A 17,235-nucleotide genomic window follows, 5' to 3' on the forward strand; every position below is an offset into this window, starting at 1 on the left:
CATTGTCCAAGTGTTGAGATGCAATGGTTGACAGTAATCAATGTTTCGACAATTAACTCATCACTTTACTGTTTCTGATGTAATTTAAAGTCCAGAATTTTTTTCACTTATGTAATTTTGTACCTTTGTAGGGGCTGGTACCATGTCAAACCCGCATAAGTTATTCTAGCCTCTGGACAGACCGATTTTTTGGTTTTATCAAGCCACATTTTTATTTTCACTTTTATTTATTTAAACACATAAATATTGGTACAAAGGGGCACCAGATAGATATGCGCCGCACAAATCTCATTTGATTTGTGTGAAGGCTGTGATACTGCCCAAACTGAAGCAGGAGCTGCCCGTTTATTAATCCTGACCGTATTTCATATTGTCGTGTGTGTGCTATTTACTTACCCTACTCATTCTGTGTCTGTAACTTATTTTTGTTCAACCATAAATACCGATTCACGCTTGGTTAAATTGAGTTGGCTCACATACCTTCACTGTGCATCATTTCGTTCCGCTCCCTCCGCATTGTTTTTTGATCGTCTGTCTGGATCAATAATTGTATGAAATAAATGTGTTCGAAATCCATTTTCGTATTTGATTTATTTAATTCTATTATTCACTAACGCAGTCTAAGTCGATAATTGTATACGAGGATTGGCGACATGTATATTTCGACAACAATAAGAAACGTTCTAACTGGAGTCACATATTGGGCCACTAAATCTTACATGATACGGTTAAATGAAGCGTAAATTTATACTTAATTTAAATTTTGATTTATAGTAACTGATGTAATGGTCAATTGGTTTCACTTTTAGACCAATTGAGCAAGTACATTCTCGTCTAGTCATTTTTATATTATTTTTAAATTTATGAAAAGAGTTGTGCATTCAGTAAACTAATAATAATCTTTTGTAGTTCAGTGAAATGTGAAGTAATGAGGTAATGGGGAATGAATCATACTGTCTTTTAATTCTTACATAACTATTTTGCAAGCTAATAAAAGCATTGGTCATTTAAAAGTTACTAGAAAAATGTCATCAGTTTAGAAATCTCAATTATATGGACATCGAATGCATTTCAACCTTATTGACTCTGAAAATCCATGGGACGGACAACTAGGAATGATCGAAGCAGAATTCATCAAATAAAATTTGTTGAAATGATATACTTACAACTATGAACAAGAAACTATCGTCTCCACCGTAGTATTTTTAGCAGTCTTGACTTTATTAATAATGAAATTGCTTCTGTGCGTTTTATTGTACAATGGTAACTACGCATCATATTCACCAGCCATCTGATATTGATATAGTTGTAGTGCACATGAAACTTCAGCAAGATGAATATTTTGAACAATAAATTCCCGACCGTTGCTGCTACCTCGACGTGGTGGTTGGGCTTGCCTATCGTGATGAAGCAATCGAGCTATGCTGGCTGGAACAATCATTCCTCGAGGTCCTACCATGCCAGACAGGTCGGTTGAAGAGCGGTAAGACTAAAAGCAGCAATCCCAAGGTCCGAAGGCGAAGTCGTACTACCGACTGTACAGAGGTGTGACGGCAGTAAGGTGTTTCCTTCAGACAACCAGCATGACAGCGATGCTGCCTTCCCACAAGGAGGGGTGGGTTAGGAAAGGTCGACCCTAAAAATGCACACCTCGCCTTATCCCACGGATTTCCGTCTCCGGCGGTAAGGTCCTTTGAAGAACAGAGCTAACACGTCAAAACCCCCCCACAAAAAGGCCGTGCGTGACCGGCCTCAAGCAGTTGTCCCTTGGGCACTGCGGTCACGCTCCCAGGTCGTTAAGACCAACACTAATCCGACTTCTTTTTCAGGTCCCTCAAGAAATACCCTTCCACGGTGTGGGCAGCCGGGAAGTGATATTAGCCCTCATACCCGTAACAGCACACGAGACCAAGTTGGTCACTTTCAATTCCCTCCTACTCCTAATAACTCTCTTATCTCCACGACTAACCCTTCCCACGTCCTTTTATCACCTCGCACCGCTAGGGCATACGATTCAAGTACACGGAACGTTATTCCTGGTCTCCTGAAACCACGCTCTAAACTATATATAGGAACTTTTAATGTCCGAACATTGTGCCAAATAGGACAACAGGCTTCCTTAGCTAGGACTCTAGAATCTTACACCACCGATGTGTGCTGCGTCTCCGAAACGCGCATACAAGATCCGAGTAGCGTCATTCATTTGACCTCACTTAATCAAAATAAAGAACCATCTCGATACACGCTTCGTGTATCTGGAAGCCCTGATGCTGCTTCCCGTGGCCTCGCTGGAGTAGGTATAGCATTAAGTCCTAGGGCAGAACTAGCTCTTTTAGACTGGATCCCAGTAGACAGTCGTCTATGCGCTGTCCGACTAAACGGATCAGTAAGAACTCGGAAAGGTAGGGAAACTCGTCGTTGCCTCTTCGTCGTCTCTGCCTACTCTCCCACTGACTGCAGCTCAGACGATATAAAAGATGAGTTTTACAGGAAACTTTCTGACCTTCTTCGAAAAGCTAGGCGTTCTGATGTAATAATAGTGGCTGGTGACTTTAATGCTTAAGTAGGTAAACTAAGTGAAAGGGAAAGACACCTGGGTGGATCTTACGGTGTCATGGCTAAAAGAACAGATAATGGCGACCGTCTGTTGCAGCTGTGCTCAGATAACCGCCTATTTCTTGCAAATACTAACTTTAAGCATAAGGAAAAACATCTTTTGACATGGCGACCCCCGAATTCGTCTCAACGTTGGACCCAATTAGATCACATCGCTATCAGCCACCGATGGAGGGGCTCCATAGAAGACTGTCGCTCATTCTGGAGCACATGTTTAGACTCAGATCATGCTCTAGTGCGAGCACGTATCTGTCTGCGTCTTACTGGACGTAGGAAAGACACTGCAGGGAAGCCTCTAAGGGTTCTACTTAATGATAAGCAAGCTAAGAATATATTTCAGGAACAACTGGAAAAACAGTTAGACAGACATGCAAGTTGTGCCCACCCCGAAGCAGCGTGGAATGACATCCGTAAAGCTGTGGAAACAGCAGTGATATCCGCTAGTAAGGTAAGCCATAAGGTCAGGGAGAAACAAGGGGTCTCGGCAGCATCTACCACACTGATAGATGCTCGAAAACTCATCTTACCTGGCTCTGAACATAACGAAGAGCGGAGTCAGCTTAAGCGAAGGCTAATAAGAAGCCTACGCAATGATCGTGAACAATGGTGGGTAGCGAAAGCAAGAGAGATGGAAAAGGCAGCGGCAATAGGTAACAGCAGACAGCTATTCAGACTTATTAAAGAAACCGGCATTAGGAACCCAACTATTAGCGGAACTATCTCAGACAAAGATGGGCATATCATTCATTTTCAATCCAGGAGATTGGATCGATGGACAGAACACTTTAGGGATCAGTTCAACTGGCCTTCAGCCACACTTCAGTTACCCACGATCCCCAGTCGTCCTGAATGGAAAATTGAGGTAAGTCCTCCAACTCTCTACGAGGTTGAAAAAGCTATAGGAAATCTGAAGCGAGGGAGAGCCGCAGGCCCTGACAGGTTTACCCCTGAGATTTTTAAGGATGGTGGTCCAGTACTAGCAGTGAGATTGACTGAGGTCTTAGGTAGAATCTGGGAACTGGACGTAATTCCATCTGACTGGTCCCAATCACTGATTGTGCCAGTCTATAAGAAAGGACAAAAGTCCTCCTGTGACAATCACAGAGGAATCAGTTTGACTAATATAGTGTCTAAAATATTAGCTTCAATAATACTTAGGCGCCTAACCAAAGCTCGTGTTTGTCAGTGAAAGGAGTACCAAAGAAGTACATTAACCCCATAAAGGCTCTCTACTCGAACACAACTGGTCGAGTTAGAGCCTATGGCGAACTGTCATCAGAAGTGGTTACCTCAAGTGGTGTTCGTCAGGGCTGTCCACTCTCCCCATTCTTGTTTAACTTTGTCGTTGACATGCTTTTAGAGATATCACTTTCATCATCTCAATCTCCTGGAGTTGAACTTTTACCGGGAGATTCACTTGTTGACTTAGAATACGCCGACGACATAGTTTTATTCGGTGAAGACGCTGACAAAATGCAGAGTCTTCTGACCACTATAAGCAACAATACAGGCATGTTCGGGATGCGATTCTCTCCCTCGAAGTGCAAAGTGTTACTTCAGGATTGGGTTGCATCGACACCTGAACTAATGATAGGGAGTGAAGTAGTTGAGCGTGTTGACCGCTTCACTTATCTTGGGAGTCTCATCAGCCCTTGTGGTCTGGTGTGTGACGAAATCTCAGCACGGATACAGAAGGCTCGTCTAGCTTTCGCCAACTTGTATCACTTATGGCGTAGGCGAGATATCCGTCTAGCAACAAAAGGACGGGTTTACTGTGCAGCAGTTCGTTGCGTCCTACTTTATGGCAGTGAAACATGGCCGATAAGAGTAGAGGGTATTCGTAGGCTACTAGTATTCGATCATAGGTGTCTTCGACTCATTTCTCGTATATCTTGAGACCACCGAGTAAGTAATGCAGATGTTAGGAAACGGGTACTAGGTAAGGATGGCAAATCGATTGATGAAGTGGTGAAACTTCATCAGTTGAGATGGCTGGGACACGTGTTACGTATGCCCAACCACCGACTGCCCCGACGTGCAATGCTTTATGGTGTAGGAGTAGGTTGGAAGAAAGCTAGGGGTGGCCAGACCAAAACGTGGCACAAATCCATGAATTCGCTGACAAGTGGACTGAGTCATGTTGGTAGGTGTAGACTACCTGGTTGGGATCCGCGAGATGATAGCAACTGATTGTTAGAAACTGTTATATCTGTGGACGAGTGGATGATTAGTTAATGGGTGAGGTGATGAGACCGCCAATTAGGAAGCTGCGAATTATCGGTTGGAACGGTGACACACGAAACCGTACGAGCAGACTAGAGTGCTAACCGGTCCTGCGATCTGCCTAGCCCAGCCAGTTAAGCCCAAAACACCAATAACAGCCTCAGTGGTATGAATCATTATTTACAAACATACTGGGTTTTTATACAAACCAAAGTAATCAATAACTGAGTATAACTCAAGAATCGTATGATAATAAATCAAAGATCAAAATAAAGCTCATGATAAGAGAAACACGAATATGAATAGTTTAGTTACGTAACAATTGTACAATAGGAAATAGGCATAATACATTGGTCGATAAATAGACCTAAAAGTTAACATTCGTAATTCACCGGGGGATATAACAGAAACCTTGAATGACATGGCTCAAAATCGTTTGCAATGGCGAAGGTGCATACACTGTTTGTGTTCTACCAAATTCTAATCTTCTGAATTCTTCACGTCTTTATCCTTTTTCTCTTTCCAAATTTTATTTCACCATATTATACTCTTTCAATAACATCTTCAAACCCTTATCTTTCACATAATACTTATACTCTTACTACCTCTACCAATATGGGATTTGAATTGACAACTTCATCTCTGTGCTAATGTGTTATGGCAACTCGAACTGATGTACGTACGTACGAAATTCTACGTTGTAACTGACTGACTGACTGAACAATAAATTGCTCTTGTCTAAAGCGTTTAAGGCTAAGAGATCGGTAAATCTATCGTATCTGCAACTCCAGAAAGACCATTTATTTGTGGTTTATATTTTTAGTAAGTAATAAGAGATTAGAATGAATGATGTTTTCAACAGATTTTATCAAATCGTGAGTAATCTATTTATCTTTACTGTGTTCATTTATTTGACAAATCGAGGATAGCCACTATTTGAAACTGGATGAAGACAGGCTCTTTTCAATGGTTGCTTAAATCTATCTTCATTGATCTATTTGTTATGATTCACTTTTCTAGGTACTTTTCGTACCTGTCTATGATGTGATATGCTTGTCGATAAATCCTCCACATATGTTTATCCGTTTTATTCATGGTCAATACAATCAGTTCATATGTATGTTTGATTATTGCTCTTCAGTAATTATTCTAATGGCAACCATCAGGGTTCATTTTGAATTTATATCTCATCAAGTTTATCCAGTGGTGTCAGTTATTCTACTAACTTATATTAATATGACCTATACCAAACATCCGATCATTTTCACTACTGATTCCACTTGTCCGATTATTCACTAGTCATCGATTTAGAAGAAATTATGATTTCTGTAATAAGACATGTTTATTTACTTATATTTCAGATACCGGTCTCTGTCATTCAGTTGTTTAAATCTTCCTGGTAACAATTAGTATGGATGACTACAAGTGTTTCACTTCAATTTAATAAGTAACAGGAAGGTTGTAGTTTAAACAATTCTGTGTTTTTAAGTTGTTACAACTAAAGTATATTTATTATTAACCAGCCGTAAACTCCCAGTTGGTTTTCTCCAGTGTCTAAATATTTCTCTTCATGTACCTAGGAAAGCATCTAACTTATTCGATTAACCTCTGCTTACTTCATCCAAATAGTATAAATTCAGTAAAATAAGTCTACTAGAAAAAGAATACTAGTTTATTTCATTATCAAATTTAATTAATTTCTTATTTTATTACTATTGTTATTATAAAGTAATAACATCAGTGGCGAAAAATGGCGTCACATTTCCTATTGTTCTCCACTGTTCACTTCAATCTCTTGAAAACGATTCATTAAATGCTTATCGAATAAGTGTGATGGTACATTAGGTAAACCAAAATCCCATCCATATCGTTCACGTGCTTCAGCTAACTTAGCTAATCTTTCTTCACGATTTAATTTAGGTAGCCATGGATAACGAGGACATATACGAATATCTTGTCTATTTATAGTTTTTTCTAAAGAATATGTATGTTTGATTAAATAGGATAAATCAAAATGTTTTTGAATTAAATTTGAATATGAACCAGGTAAATTATTTGGTGGAGTGAATTTTCTAATAGGAGAAACTGAACGTTTACTTGAACTAGTCGATCCAGCTGTAGTTGGTCTCTTGAAAAAAAGATTATGGAACAAAATTTAAAATATATCAGAGATAAGTAATATGTTTACGACAATTGTTAGGTAGTAAATGACTATTTAAATGTCATTCAATAAAAAAGAAATATAATTTTAGAAGAAGATAGTCAGTTTTATACATTCTGGTCTTCAGATACAGTTGAAATTTGTTAACATCAGTGTATGTGGTCGAGTTATTTAGCTAAATTTCATGTAATATTTATCTTGTATTGTTTCTAGGAAACTGGCAGCTAATTCTTGTTGACATCTATCTACAAGTTACACTTACAAAGTTTGAAAAACTTATGTCAGAGACTCAAGAGTTGAGAACTTAATTTTAAATGTTAGGTAATTTGATGCAGTTCAGCTACAATCATCTGTATTATTGATTTAACTATGGATAAGTTTTTGATGTTCACTGTTGCAATTTGCCAGTATGATAGTCAATAAAACTTTCTTGACGGAATTTAATCAGTTACTGCTAGAATTGTATGTAAATAACATATGAAAAAGTATTCTTATAAGGTTTTGAAATATTTGTTAATCGTTATGAATGAATCTTGACCTTCATTGTCGAAATATAAGCTAACAAGAAACAATATAGCAGGTTCACTTATGTGGTGCTACAGAGAAGGTCAGTTTATTTATCAGATTAATAAATTTGTTTCGTATGCAGAAAAAAAAACGGTAATTCGAAGGAATAACAATCGACTGTCTATTAACGGTAAAGAAAAAAATAGGTACATGAATAGCAGTAATTTTACACGATAAACAGATAATAGCCGCTAATTTTAATCCTTACGGCTTCAATTCTTCAGTTAATTTAAACAAACGAGCAATTCTTAATTTATATATTTTCATACTTATTGTAAACGCGCTCACAGTATATGGTTCAATGTACATAGAAAGTTTACTTGTATGATTAGACTGACTGTAAGGAAATTGTATACAAATAGAAATGCTTCAAAACGAACTAAATATATTTGAGAAATTAGATTGTGCAATTGCTCATACGAAAACTAAGCGTTAGGATGTGAAATTATAGTTTTATAAAATTAATAAGTACTTCTAAATGTATGTTATACTGATACATTGTTTGATTAGCAGCTATTCGAAATACGAAATTCTCATTCTGAACAATATGTACAATTTAGTTTGGAACACTTAATTTAGACAATTTTTTCCTCAAAGTTGAATTCATGAGTCAATCTAGGCTAGATCACCTTTGAAAACTTGGAAGCACTAAACGGTCGTTTTGTCTCAGTACGGGACTTCTCAGTAGTGCGCATCCACGATCCTGCACGTGGGACTCGACCTCAGGACCTTCGGTTTCGTGCTCCAACGCATAACCTCTAGGCCACTGAGTCGGCATCCAACGGTGTTAATGTCTAACTTCAATAGACCCATGATCTTGAGTAACCCTTCATCCATTATCTGAGGTGGATAACTATCTTACACCCGACACGGATTGGACTCCATTGGTCACAGCTTCTCTCTAGAACTCCGGGAAATCCATCTTGAGGCTAGTCACTAGTGAACATATGATTATTATCATAATGAGGATTGAATTCATGAGTCAATCTAAGCTAAACCACCATTGAAAACTTGAAAGCATTGGACGGCAAGTTTGTTAATTAAGGGATATTTGATAACGTAAACTTATGAATTTATGTGTAAAGAACCGTAAGTAAAACAGAATTTGCGGGTACTATGTGAACCAATAGACGTTTCAGATACACTGCTTATGCTTTTTCCAACTCACTGAACGACAATAAGCATTTAAATTGTCATGGAAAATTTGATTCACAGAATGAGTTTTTATTAAGCAATCTTGACTGGAACAATAATGTGTGACATATTTGTACGGACTTTCATTTGAACAAGTATTTTCCTGAAGTGAATATTATATTCGTCTGACTAGACTTTCAGCAAGTTTACAGTTTCACCGTGGACCACTTCTATACAATAATACAAAGTGTGACTTGAGATCAATCCTAGTGGCTGTTTTAACTGTGCTTTTAGCAATAGGGGGGGCAATAGATGTTTGTTATCCGTTCCATTTAGTCATTCGAATCTGCTATTTTTGTTTTGTATAACTATATACAAAACATATTCAACTTTTTAATTTAATCTATATGGGGTTTATTATGTATACTTATCTTTGTTGTAGACTTTGCTATACGAACAGATTGAAAGTTATTACCTAAAAGAAAGTTTGAACTAATAATCAGATGTACTTATAAAGTACACAATACCACCAACTGGTTTTATAAATCAGTGTTTGATTTGTCAGATGAAATGCTCTATAATAGATAAACTCTAGTTTAGTGTAATTTATGAATTTATCCTTAATTGCTAACAGATTTACTTATGTGTGAATGAATGATCAATTAACTGAAACTTGATTTCAACCTGCTGACTAGATTTCAACACTTGAGCAGTTTAAAGTAATTAGTCCCTTCTGTAAAGTTCGATAGAGCAATGAGAAGACGGAGTTGATCTGAAAAATGCGATGTATTTGAGTTATACATTTCGAACAATCTGGTCACACGTATACTTGTCAGGGATGACTCACACACTAACATCAAATGGTTATTCACTGAAGTTTATAAATAGGTGCAAAAGTCGGTCAACACTAAGATCTCTTGTTTATTCTGTCCCAAAGAGAAAGGTTTATCTACCATATAGAGATGAATCCAGCAGTGTGGTTTTAAGACAGAGATTGAAAACAGCCATCAAGAAAAACCTATTAAGCTGCTAAACTGGATGCGATTGAAAAGTCTAAGCTCATGATTCCAAATAGACCTAGACAATGAACAAATGGTTACATCACATCCCATTGGATTTACCAATTCACATGTTTGTGCAAACACACATACATAGGGAGGAGTAATCGAGCAATGAAATGAAGGGTCATGAAACATATAGGTGGATGGCTTCAAAACTAGTTAATGTCAAATGATCCGATCAACGTGGGAAGTAGAAAACCATGTTCATCGATAGCAAAACACATAAGTGAAATGAGGCATAGAATTGACATCAATACAGCTTTTAAAACGTATAGATATCGTCAAGGACAAATTCTCAGATTTATTTAAGCCTTAGCTATTCGTAAATTTAAAAACCCCTTATGTGCGCAAAAACAATTTGTAGTAACCTTGAATTTATCCTAATAATCCTTAAGTCATTTTATGGCCTAGGGTAATGAGACAATATCTTATTCATTCTATACGATTTGAAAAGATTTTTTCTATTCCCTTTATCCCCTTGTTTACTTGAACTTTCATTTAATTTCAAAAGGGGTTTTGTGGATATTATAGTAATTTCAATAGTTGAGATCATGAGTCAATTGAAGCTAGACCACCATGGAGAACCTGAATAAACTGGACGATCGTTTCATCCTATTGTGGGACTCCTCAGCTGTGTCGCTCGATTTCGTGGATTGTTTGAATTAGACATTAACACCGTTGGATTCTGGCTCAGTGCGGTCTAGAGGTTATGCGCTCGTGTGTGAGACGGATAGGTTCTGGGTCCGAATCTCGAGAGGCGGGATCGTGGATGCACACTGCCGAGGACTCCCACAATAGGACGAAACGGCCATCCAGCGCTTCCAGACTTACCATGGTGGTCTAGCTTTAATTGACTTTTGATCTCAACTATTGAAATTTCATTTCATTGACATTTATTAATCTTCATATAAAATGTCTTGACAAGTATATACATGTGACCAGATTGTTCGAAATGTACTGCGCAAATACATTATATATATATATTTCAGATCTACTCTATCTTCTCATTGCTCTATCGAAACTTGAACAGTTATTGTTTCATGTTAAACAAAAAAAGAAAAGGAAAGATTTCAAATTAGCCAACTATTGAAAATCACCAATTGAATAAGCTATAAAAGAAAATCAAGTTAATTAAAAGACTTTTTACTAACCATAGTGATTATGAAATGAGAAACGAAAAACTCAAATTCTTACCACTTTATTATCTCTGTTTTTATATTGTAAACAAGAGATATGATATAATGAAATAAAAGTATTTCAAATATACTTAAAGCAGCAATAAAATTAATTTTCCTTTTGAAAATTGGAAAGAAAGCCTACTGAAAATATTATTTCATTGGACTAATATGTTTATACAAATACTAAGAATTGAAAAGAAGAAAAGAGCCTGATCTTTAATATGATAAACAATATGGTAAGGTTTCTTTTTATATTTGTAATCATGAGTCAGTTGAAGCTAGACCACCAAGGAAAACCTGGAAACACTGGACAGCTGTTTCGTCCTATTATGGGACTCCTCAGCAGTGCACATCCATGATTCAGCACCCGCGAGATTCGAACCCAGGACCTATCAGTCTCACACGCGAGAGCCTAACCTCTAGACTACTGGGCTGGCCGGTATCCAACGGTGTTAAAGTCTAACTTCAACCAATCCACGAAATTGAGCAACCGTCCACCATTGTCTTCAGTGAGTTACTATCTCACAACAGAACCGGTTGAACTCCACTGGTCACTGTTTCTCACTAGAACTCCAGGAATTATCTCTTGGAGCCAGTCGTTAGTGAGCATATGATTATTATCAGAAGGGGGTTTTGCGGTGATTTCCTTATTTTTTTAGTTGAAATCATGAGTCAATTGAATCGTTAGTTTTGATTTATCGGTGAATAAACCTATAAAGTTGATATTGCTTCAATTGTTTATAATATGTAATCATTGTTATATTTGTGTTAATATTCTTTATATAAAAATTCTAATTCATTAAATGAAATACCTATTCTACTTAGTATCAGTCTTTACATGTAGTGTAGTGAACAAGAATACGACTGGGGACAATCGAATGTATATAAACACAAATTACAAACTATCTTACTAAATTCTGATAACCATACAGCAAACAGTTAATTTGCAAAATAATAAACAATTGTCTCAATCTTAACTGTTCCTTCTGCAAATATCAGTTTATCTTCTCTAATTTCATTGTTTGTGCATTTTCCTACCTTTCCTTATCGGTCTTCTGCCGAAATACATTCTACTTCTGACCATCGCCATATACTACTTATATGGATATAAATAGACCACACTACAGTAGTATCGATTCACATTCAACGGTTTCAATCAAAAATTCAGTCTAGAGAGTAGATATTATTCAAACAAATTATATTATTCCATAGTATGTCCATTATTCAGTATTCTACACTTTTGTTTTAATTTCAAAATCTCTTAGATTCTTTTATTAGAAACCTTAAAGTTCCCCTTTGGAAATACAACTGTACATAAGGTAGTTCGTACTGAATTAGTAGGATATTTACTTTTAATAGATGAATGCATCTACATGATAGAAAGTAATTCGAATAAAAATGAATGTCTGAATTTTTCTATTTAACGTTTTTCACAAGGTAACAAGTGGATTTGTGGTTTCATGATATATATCTATCGTTTTTTTTCAATTGCGTAGCTTCTAGGTCAATGAACATCAAGATTAACAATTACAGTTTATGCTCATCACTGACTTTTCAACAGACTCACAAATTAAACTTTAGTCATTGACAATAACTATTTCATTCAACTTCAAAATATCGTCAAGTGACTAATTCCTTTCATTGGTTGAAAAATCATAGGGCTGTATGACGTTATAAACTCTTAATTATAATCTTGGGACTTATTCACTTGTCAAAACTCAAGAATGTAGAATGTGCCAATAAAAACTGAAACACCATAGTTGCGAAGAGATAAAAAGAAGAGTGTCATATGTAATGAAAGTAGTATATACAACATTACACCTCTGGAAAATATCTTGAAAAGAAATCTAGGAGTCGCGTTATATCCATTCTAGGAATCATTAGGTGGATATACTTTATTTCGGTGTTGATGCTACTAGTGAGTGTCGAACTTACTGCCTTCAATACTGGAGTCTAGTTCATTATGCTATTGAATCATGATAACCACTAACATCTCCAACAGATACATTTTATTATTTTTCAGAGTTTTTACTGCCTTAATTAAAATCAGTTCAAGCCATCAAAATCAGCTATTGAAAACGACAAAATTTTCTGCTTATGAAATGTTACCATAGAAGTAAAGTAATCCTGCAAAGACAATAACAGTACGAGAATCGTGAAGATTGTATAACAGAAATATAACTGAAACCTGTGGATCAGGGTCTTCTGTTTCAAACTTTAGTGATAGATTAAATTGGCACCTAACAACAACTACATAAATTTTTTTACATTGACTCAATTAGGTGTTTTCAAAGTATTGTCTTATCATTAATCACATTCAAATAAACTTACTTTGCGTTTTGCACTTCCCTGTTTCTTCTGTTTATCAGCTGCCTCTTGTGCTAATTCCCACTTATCATGTACATGTTCTATTACTCTTGGATCAGACCAATTCAATGCCACTACATATGGGTTTTCTCCTGTAATAAAATAAAAATTACCTTACAGTCATTTTCTTCCTATATATTTCTTACCTACTTGGAGAGATCATGTTCTCGATCATGAAGTCATCCACTTAAGTCAGATACAATCTATAATAGTATGATACATGTATCTATATACTTGTGAAATACAAGTCCATTGAATAAAATTTGAAAACCTAATGGTGTTTATTGTCGAACGGTAACGCGCCATTAATTATTAAGCTCACTTCAGGGATATCCATAAGATGTCATATGTATAAAATATTGATTTTATGACATCCAGATCTGTTACATTATTTTATCTGTTAATGACAAATGCTTATCTGTAAATATTATAATGATTTTCTATTGATAGATCATCAATAAAATAAATGCCTTTTGATTGATTATACTGGGTCTTAAAAAAATCTTCACCTAATAAATTGATCTAACTCCAATGGGACTCCTCAACAGTGCCCATCCACGATCTTGTTTCGCAAGATTCGAACCCAGGACTTACCAGTCTTGCGCAAGAGCATTTAACCTCAAGACCACTGAGTTAATATCAAACTTCAACCAATCTATGAAGTTAAACAACTGTTCTTGGATGCGCACTGCTGAGGAGTCCCACAATAAGACGAAATGGCCGTCCAGTGCTTCCAGATTTTCCTTGGTGGTCTCGCTTCAATTAACTGATGATTTCAACTGTGAAAATACTGAAATCTCCACAAAACCTCTTTCTAATTATCAGTTAATCTTGAGAATCGAATATAAAAAGTTTTTAATTCTGAATAAAATAGATATTCAGACTTATACCAAAATGAGTTCTTTCAAATTGAATTTCTGTTATGTAATCGATACAAATTAAAATAAGTAAGTCCACTTTTTAACTTACAAAACAAATTCACTTATTATCTATTAATTTGGCTGACTTCATTTGGAATCAATAATCAGTGTATTAAAGTTTCTATGTCCTAATTTGATAACTCAAGATGTACCTGAAAATCAATTTAATTTACTTTATCACTACAATTTACTTTGAGATAATGTAAATCTCCAGCTTCAGTGTATAGTTTAGATTGAGTTCTGTCTTCTGAGCTGAGTAGTTTGGTCATGTCAATCAAAGCTTCATAGTTAAACTATCCATCTCACGGAATGCAACTCTACGTATAGTAACTTACCACACTAAGATATGGTTTAAATAGATAAAAATCTAAAAACAGAAGGAGTTTTGTGGAGATTTCAGTATTTTCATAGTTGAGATCATGAGCCAATTGAAGCCAGACCACCATCGAAAACCTGGAAGCACCGGACGGCCGTTTCGTCCTATTATGGGACTCCTCAGCAGTGCGCATCCACTGGTAGGTCCTGGGTTCGAATCGCGCGAATGCGGGATCGTGGATGCACTTAAAATTAGCGTGTCAACTGTTGTAATCTGAATTCAGTTTAAAGCTTACAATTAAATTTGTCTCTTATCAGTCAATAAAACAATTTAATGATTCAAATAAAAATGTACCCTGTTAACAGTTTATCTCACCTTTACGTGTTTCTACAAATAATTTAGATCCTTTTGATAAGAAATAGTCGACTAAATTAAGTCTTGAACATTCAATAGCACGAAATAATGGTGTTGCACCATTCAATGCTTTTGCTTCAATTAATGCACCATTATTTATTAATAATTCAACCATATCAATCATTCCTGAATGAGCTGCATGATGTAATGGTGTCCAACGGAAATTATCACGTGCATTAACATTTGCTCTACAACAAATTCATGAAATTAGAATATTTAAGGAAAAACGAAGATATTGGTCTTAACATTTAGGACAACATTTAAATTTGTTTATACTTACAACTAGATTTTTGTCAGTTTCAAAGTAGTCTATAGTAACCAGTACTATTATTATTTCAGTTAAATGAAGTACCAGTGATAAGTCAATAAATGATAGTTAAATCACCAATTAATTTTAGCTACACCACCTTTGAAAACCTGGAATTTTCACGAAACCTTCTGTAGTTATATTAATTATGTACTCCCTAGTGAATAGCTTCAAGATGCAACTCCTGAAGTTCTAGTGGAAGCAGTGACCAGTAAAGTACATATATGTCTGATGTGAGATAGTTTTACACAGCAGGTCATGGATGAGGAATACACGGTATCATAAATTGATCGGAGTTAATCATGTTCACCATCAAATATTGGTGCAGTGGTTTGGAGGTTTGGCATTTATGCTAGAGATATGAAGTCCTAGATTTGATTAACGGATGCAAGTTCGTGTATGTCCACTGTTGTACAGTCCTATACTATTTCGTCCATTGCTTCTGAGCTTTTGTTGGTATTAACTTATTGATGTCATTTATTTGGTAATTTAATAAGCATAACGATATAATGAACTATTAATTCATTTCAGAATTATATCACTTTTAGATTACATCAATATTGAGAATTTATAAGTAACAAATTAACTCGTAAAAACAATTAACTTACCCTAATTTGATAAGTTCAATAGCTGTGTCTAAATTACCATGATGTGCTGCTACCATTAAAGGTGTTTTATAAAATTTATCTCTTGTATCAATGTCATATCCTTCAGATAAGGCTAAACGAATTGAATCTATAATGAAAATTAAAATGAAAACTAATAATCATTGTATGATAGTGTAAATTACAATGATGTCGGCGACGATATTCTTCCGCTATAAATTTTGAAAATAAAAATGCTTATAGAAAGTTCACGTTAAGGTTTAAATATGTAATTGATCATTGAAAAATATTGAAACTTGAATGGTAATCGAATTGTTCACAGTAATATTACTTACTTAATAACGACTGTTACCCCTCTTGGAGGAGCATAGGCCGCACATCAGCATCTTTCCCACTTCTTTCCAGTTAACATTCATCCTTTTAATATCTGCTTCCAATTCACGATGCAATGTGTTCTTTGGCCTCCCTCTTTTCCGCTTACCTTCAGGATTCCAAGTTAGGGATCGCCTTGTGATGCAGTCTGATGATTTCCTCAATATATGTCCTATCCACTTACGTCTTTTCTTAATTTCCTCTTCAGCTGGAAACTGGTTTGTCTTCCCCCACAGAAGGCTGTTGCTGATGGTATCCGGCCAATGGATGTTTTGTATTTTGAGTAGACAACTGTTTATAAATACTTGTACCTTCTTGATGATGATTGAAGTAGTTCTGCACGTTTTAGCTACGTAGAGTAGAACTGTCTTGATGTTCATATTGACGATTGTGACTTTGATATTAGTTGACAGTTGTTTTGAGTTGCAGATGTTCTTCAATTGTAGGAATGCAACCCTCGATTTGCCAATCCTCGCCTTTACATCTGCACCAGATCCTCCTTGTTCATCAATGATTCTTCTCAGGTGCGTGGATGTTTTCACATCTTCCAGAAATTCACCATCAAGTGTGATTGGCTTGGCGTTCTCCGCGTTGTATTTGAGAAGGTTGCTTTTCCCTCTGTGTATGTTGAGGCCTGTTGACGAAGAAGCTGCTGCTACATTGTTTGTCTTCGTCTGTATTTGTTCGTGTGTATTGGATAGGAGGGCTAGGTCATCTGAAAAGTCCAAATCGTCTAATTGGTTCTGAGATGTCCATTGTATTCCGTGCTTCTCTTCAGATGTCGAGGTCTTCATAATCCAGTCAATCATCAGAAGAAAGAGAAAGAGTAGACAGTCTTTACCGACTCCCGTCTTTACTGGAAATGCTCCTCTCAGCTGTCCTCCATGCACGATTTTTCACTGTAGTCCGTTGTATGAGTTTTGGATACTGTCGATAATTTTCTCAGTAACTCCATATTGTCGAAAAAGTTTGCATAATGTTCTCCTGTCCATAC

The 17,235-nt window shown here is 36.2% G+C and overlaps 1 protein-coding gene across 1 annotated transcript in view; it reads right to left on the reverse strand.

Moving 5' to 3' along the window:
* Positions 1-6,604: 6,604 nt before the first annotated feature.
* The window catches only part of Smp_044800 (putative ankyrin repeat domain protein), a gene marked incomplete at its 3' end in the record, with an annotated part of 31,560 nt that continues 20,929 nt past the window's right edge, over positions 6,605-17,235 (reverse strand). The window contains exons 12-15 of the mRNA XM_018795603.1: positions 15,873-15,999; positions 14,919-15,145; positions 13,272-13,399; positions 6,605-6,967 (exon numbers count right to left, since the gene is read on the reverse strand). Of these exons, the coding sequence (XP_018649899.1) occupies positions 6,605-6,967; positions 13,272-13,399; positions 14,919-15,145; positions 15,873-15,999 (845 nt within the window). The remainder of the gene's footprint in view (positions 6,968-13,271; positions 13,400-14,918; positions 15,146-15,872; positions 16,000-17,235) is intronic.

The sequence above is a fragment of the Schistosoma mansoni genome, chromosome 2 (genome assembly GCF_000237925.1).
Source record: "Schistosoma mansoni strain Puerto Rico chromosome 2, complete genome".
NCBI classification, from domain to species: domain Eukaryota; kingdom Metazoa; phylum Platyhelminthes; class Trematoda; order Strigeidida; family Schistosomatidae; genus Schistosoma; species Schistosoma mansoni.